Below are 6395 nucleotides of genomic sequence, written 5' to 3'. Positions count from 1 at the left end.
ACAGCAGACTAAGTCTGTGCTCTGCTTTAAGGTCCAGCACATGCTGGAGGTTATAAAATCCCAGATGAACAAAGTATAATATAATGCTAGCTTGCTTTCCCAAAGCCTGCATTGCAAAGTCCTGCCTCTCTACCCCTTGGCAGAGGTGGAAGCTCTTACGCTTCTGGCACTTGATGGAATGCAGCTCTGCTGCCAGGGAGAGGAGAACAGCTTGTGTCTATGGCAGCTCTCCTGAGGGACCTGGAAATCCACAGGGCCTGGTTTCCTCCATCAGCCAGGATCAGTCATCTGCTGGCGACAGCACAATGCCATTTTCCTCAGTAGCAGAAGGGGACCCCTGGCAAAAGGCTGTCTGACTGAAAGCTACACGTGGCATTTGAGGTGTACTTGGCACAAGGATGAGAAGTGGCTTTCCCTTCAATTAGCACATCCCACAGCTTCAATCAGTCACTCAAGACTCTCTCCTGAAACACCATTTGTCCGGATACCTGCTGTGCAGGCCTCAGCCCCCTGCAGCCACAGAAGTGTGGCAAGTCCCACAGGAAAGGCTAAAGCCACACATTTCCTTGGAAGATTTGCATGGCAGGGCTTCAGCTTCACATGACAAAGAGGAGGCAGGTCTCCTCATGCATCCTGCTTGACACCAGCCAGCTCCGGCCCAGAGAGGGGCTTTGGACCGGCCCTGACCCGAGCAGGGCAGTGAGCCAGAGCCACAGCAGCACCAATAGGGTCTGTCAGAGAAAAAGGACAGCCAAGCATGTTGCCTGAGCCTGCTGTTATGAAAGCAACTAAACTCTCAGGCTCTGGCACAAAAGTGCTTTTCAGACTGCCCCTAGGGCAGCAGGCCATACCTCCATCAGCAGCTGGGAGAGCTGAGCCCATGGCAGGTACAAGGCAGTGTTAGAGACCTGACACCTCCCATCACTCACTGCAACACCCAAGCACTTACTTGCCAGTACCCCCTTGCATTTCCAGACTTACATTTTTCACCTTTCCTTCTTATGACAAAATCCAAGCACGTTTACAAGAATGGTATTAGACCCAGGTCATCCCAGGGGGTGGGGAAAGCAAGTGAATTTCTTAAAAGCTCATCCAAACTTACCTGTGAGCTGTAACCCACACAGCTCGAGGCCAAGGACTCCTCCACCACTCCTTCCTGCTGTCCCTGTGTCAGAGGCTCTGCTGAGGGACTATTTGTGACATTCCTGGATCTCAGCTGATGGCTCCTGCTGCTCCTTAAGGATTTAGAGCTTGATGCCACCTCCCAGCCTCCTGCAAGCACACTCAGCAGAGCACACCTTTCCATCTAGAAAGAAGCCAAAGGAACACACTTTGCTGTCACCTGGCCTGCACTGCAGCCTGTCAGACACAGCACACACCACTCTGAACACAAACTCACCTTGCCAAAGCCTGCCTTGGCCTCCCAAAACCACCGCTGCCTCAAACATCTTTCTGCTGGAAAGGAAATGTGCTGGTTTTGGCTGGAATAAAGTTCATTTTCTTCACAGTAGCTAGCATGGGGCAGTGTTTTGGATTCGTGCTAGAAGTAGTGCTGATAATGCAGGGATGTTTTCCTTAGTGCAGGGCAGAGCCTGCACAGAGCCAAGGCCTTTTCTGCCTCTCTCCCCACCCCAGCAGTGAGTGGGATCACAAGAGGGTGGGAGGGGACAGAGCCAGGACAGGTGACCCCAGGGATACCCCAGAGCAGAGAGTGCCATGCTGGGCATGTAAAAGTGCTGGGAGGAGGAGGAAGGGGGAACATTCACACTGAAAGGTGTTTGCCTTCCTGAGTCACCATTACGTGTGACAGAGCCCTGCTCTCCTGGGGACGGCTGAGCACCATGGGCAGCAGGGAATGAATTCCTTTGTTTCCATCTATGGCTTTTTCTTTCCCTATTAAACTGTCTAGATCTCAACACATGTATTTTTATCACTTTTACCCTTTCAATTCTCCATCCCACTGGTGGGGGAGTGAGCGAGCGGCCGTGTGGGGCTTGGCTGCCAGCTGGGATCAAACCATGACAGCAAGTCACTTCCTTGCTGTAGGATTTCAGTGTCCTTGCATGGTTGCTGGGGCTAAAAAAACATCCTAAACTCAGCCATTGGCAAAGAAAGCATGAAGTTTGCTTCCAACACTATTGATTTTCCTCCTGGTATTCTGGAAATGAGAAGCCTCATGAAGGGGTCAAGGAAGACTCAACATCTAACACCAGGTTTTACAGCAGATATTGAATATACACTCCCAACTGTGACTCCTGTCCTTAGCTAATCAAAATAAAACTCTCCCAACAAAAAGGGTGACTTGTACTGGGGTAGAAACACAATAGACTCAGAAAATAATTATGCTTCCCAATTCAGCCCAGAAATGTAGGCAAATATTTAAAACTCACTGTAAAAATAGGGTTCATGCTTATTTTACAGTGCTGGAAACAGGACTGTGAGGTTTACATTTTATACCTTCAACAACAGTTTCTGCACACATGCAGGGAACAAGGAAAGAACTGCCCCTAACTCAGATATCCAGACCCACAGCACAGACATAATCAAAAAGGACATAATCTTTATTTTAAACATAAAAAGGAACATTTTACACGGCATTGTTAGAACTATTCGGTACCTGCATTCCAGAATTGTGCCCAAAACTTTATTTTATAATTTTGAAATTAAAACAAAAGAAAGAAAATATCTTGCCCTTCTGCTGTATGATGTTCAAGGTTGCCCTGGATCGAAATTCCAAGTGCCTGGAGGAATTTACCAGCTTAACCAGGAGACGTGGCAATGCAAACAGAGGAAGATCAATGTGAGCCCTTAGGATACTTTGACAATACCACAGGTTGCAGCAGGGAGGATATGGATGCTTGTACTGCACCACAGGCAGCTTACTCTTCTGATACTCTGCAGGTTTAATACACAACCAGATGCACACATACCTCCACTCACACAAACCCTGGTCACACACAAAATAATAATAACAATAATAATAATAATAATAAAAAACATGAAAAGTGACCTAGATTTTTTTTTCCCTTAGAGAGAAGACTCACACTCTATTTTAAAAAAGGGGATAATACAAAATTGGCACAAGTAGAAGGAAACCTGGGGGCTAGGTCTAGCCCATCAGCTTCTAGCCTTCCAACTACAGCAAATACAGGGTGGGATGGGATGCAGCATTGCCTTCCAAGGGGCTGTCAGCAGTACAAGCTAGTGGCAAAGCTTCCTTCACTTGGAGTGACAAAGTTGGTTTGTTATGGGCTGTGGAGGAAGGTCAGCATTAGATAAGGACATGGGGACCTTTCACTAGAGAAGAAGGGAGCCCTGACCAAAATAACCCTGAGTTTTTTTCCAGCAGGGAGGAAGTGTGCTATATTGTGTGTTTGGGAAGAGCTGGCTCATCCATTCCCTAGTTATTGCCCTGCTTATCCATTCCCTAATTATTGCATTACGGTCACAATCCTCTCCCCCTAAAACTTAACCAAGGGCATAGATAGACAAGGAGTCAGTCTGCCAGGACAAAAAGTGACTGATGCTGTGCTTAGAACTTCACCACTACTTCCACCCCTCCCAAGATGTCCCAGTGCCACAAACCTTCTGAGAAGAAAGCAGATGTTAATGCAGGAAAGAAGCTGCTAGATCAGCCAGCATCCCAAACACAAGACTAGTGTTTCATAACATCCCAGGAGAAAAAATCAAGATTTCACTAGAGACAGAAGAGGAAGAAAAATTCTTGCTGTCAAAGTACTATCTGAGTGAATTCTTTCCTGAACTCCCTTCCTTTGGAAAGAATTGCTACAGATTTCTGGGCTTTCACAGTGGAAGCTGGAGACTGCTTCTGCCTCATTCTTTAGGAAAGGCAGCTAAGTCTGCCTGCAGCAGAGGCCTTGTCAGAGCTCTTCCAGAAAGAAAAACATCAGGCTAGAAAGAAAACTTGCTATGTACCTTCAGGACAAAGTCTTTCAGAGGTTCATAGGTCTGGGGGTCCCAGTTTTGGAATACTACATGAAATGTCTTAAATAACAAATTGAAAGCCCCAACTCTGCAAATTAAGCCCATTTTGAAGATGTTTCATACTCATCTTTCAAAAATCCCTGGGCACCTCTATGCACACAGATGTGACTGCATTCATGTTCACAGACAGGACACAAAGCAGCCTTCTTCAAAACCCCTTCACATCGGCCTCAGAACAAAGGTCACAATGCAAGAGAGAAAAAAACAATTCACAATAAGAAAGCTTAGCACAAAAAACCTTCATATGCCAGATACCAGACCTGCAGCTCCCTGGAATATGCAGTGGGACGAGCTATTAGAGAAGCAGATTGTCTAGGACATAACTCATGTCTAATTAGCAACAGCACACCACAGCCACTGCCTTCCATGGATGCTCTTCTTTACCATCTTTTAAAAGCCATGGTAAGGACTGAGCCCTGGCCTCACCTCTGCATTTCTCACCCTTCCTGACGCAAGCCAAACCACGGCTGTGACATCAGACTGCGGTGAGGTCCCACTTCCTCGTTGGTCTGTACACAGCATCTTTATTCTGACCCTTATTGCTTAGAACACCAGCCATGCTGGGAAGACAGAACTGCCTGGCAAAGATGCTGCTCCCCCTCAGGAGCCAGGTCAGCGTATTTGGAAGACCAAAGCAGGAGTTCCACACTATAGCACCGAGGAATAGGTCTCAAGCCCAGGGGGAAAGCCCCTCTGAAAGGCTCATGCTCAAGACCAGGGCCCTGGGAGCCTGAAGGATTCTTGCTGCCCTCTTGGGCTTGCTCTTATTCCTACCCTGAGCTGCACTGCAGCTACTGCAAATCTCAGGTTCTGCTCACAGGTTTGAGGGTTACCAGTGAGTGACTGGCAGAAGCAGCACTGAAGTCTGGTCTGTGCATTTGGTAATACATAGTTTATGAGTCTCGAAACATGATTAGTTGGCCAACTCCAGATGAAGATCCATCTCTTATTATCTTCATAGGTCACACCATCACCTGGGGAGCAAGGTCTCCAACCTCCCTGCTGAGGCCAGCAGCAGGCTGAGCCTTGTCCCTAGATACCACGTGCCCCCCTGCCACAAGCAGGACAGGGTCTCAGGCACCATGTGAGCAGCTGTAGTGGGGGGAAGAGAAGGTGGAAGGGTGTGGGAGAAGGTGACCATAGGCAGACATCCATCAAATGTTTGAGAATCGACTCTTCAGGGTTGCCAAGTCAGTCCCTACTCACCACAGCGAAGAGATTTGAGCACTGAAAAGAAAAGGTTTTTAAAAAGTGCTTCAAAGACCTCCACCAGGCAAGTTAGGTGTCAGGATTAACTGCAATCTCTTGGAAAGCCAGGGAAGAGAAGGCATACTGACAACCATAAAACAATTCTTTGCTGGAACAGCCTCATGATGGCTCCAGCACAGGAACCTTCCCCAGCCTTCAACCCAACACAGAAAAATCTCTAAGATACCAAGGTGGAAAGAGGGAACAGGATGGTGTGATGGGGACAGAGGGGGAAGGTAGATTGGTTAATACAGTGAAAGTCTAACACTTACCAGCCTCTTTCCCATTCATCATCCTGCCCACCTTGCTTTCATACAGGGACATCTTTCCAAAACCAAGAGGGGGAGAAAAACAAATGAACAAACAAACATTAATGAATTTTGTCACAGGGCCCTGCTGAAAGAAGTCTCAACAGTTTGCACATTAGAAGGACATGATCCCTACGCAGAAAGTGCTGCTGGAAAAGGAGAACTCCCAAGTTGCTAAATATGGCCTGATTGCTCTCAGGACACGACGTGTAACGAGGAGAAGCTGAGGTCCAGGCTGAAACCAGAGAGCAAACGCACTGTCTTGTGCGGGCCCGTGAGCACGTGTCTCAGCACAGTCCAGGAGCCCTGTGAGTCTCTCCTGAAATGCAGCGTGCCCAGCTGGGCGCTCAGTCCATCTCCATTGACATGAGCCGGCGCCGCTCGCGCCGCGTCTCCGGCACCTCCTTCTTGCAGCACCAGCGGGAGCTGCAGTAGCCAATGAGGCAGGACAGGAGTCCGATGGCCGTGGCCAGGCCGATGCCGATCAACAGCGGGTACTTGAAAGCGTTCAGAACTGGAAAAGGAAGGCACAGTCATTAGATATCGCCGAGAAACTCGGACATCCCCTTCATTTCTGCCTGCCTGAAAAAGGAGAAAATTCCACGTTATTCAGTCAGGGGCAGATTAATTATTTCAGAAAAAAATTACACTAATTTTCCTTCTTGATTTTCATCTTCCCAGGTTTGAAAAATCGGTCATTTAGTCTCTCCCTTTCCTCTTCACCCTAATTCTTCCTCTATAATTTCAAAGCCTTCAAGAGGCTGGAAGCACCAGAAGAGCCCTGGAGTGAGATAGCAAAGTAGAGTTTATTTCAAAAATTATCCTCTCACACAT

At 47.8% G+C, this 6395-nt stretch overlaps 1 protein-coding gene across 1 annotated transcript in view; it reads right to left on the bottom strand.

Annotated features, from left to right (window-relative positions):
- Positions 1-2540: 2540 nt before the first annotated feature.
- PTGFRN (prostaglandin F2 receptor inhibitor) overlaps positions 2541-6395 on the bottom strand; it is a 66637-nt gene continuing 62782 nt past the window's right edge. The window contains exon 9 of the mRNA XM_059466140.1: positions 2541-6075. Coding sequence (XP_059322123.1) covers positions 5909-6075 — 167 coding nt within the window. The 3' untranslated portion in view covers positions 2541-5908. The remainder of the gene's footprint in view (positions 6076-6395) is intronic.

Source organism: Ammospiza nelsoni, chromosome 2 (genome assembly GCF_027579445.1).
Source record: "Ammospiza nelsoni isolate bAmmNel1 chromosome 2, bAmmNel1.pri, whole genome shotgun sequence".
Taxonomy (NCBI): Eukaryota; Metazoa; Chordata; class Aves; order Passeriformes; family Passerellidae; genus Ammospiza; species Ammospiza nelsoni.
Note: the sequence above shows the minus strand (reverse complement) of the source record. Positions and strands in the feature narration are given on the sequence as shown.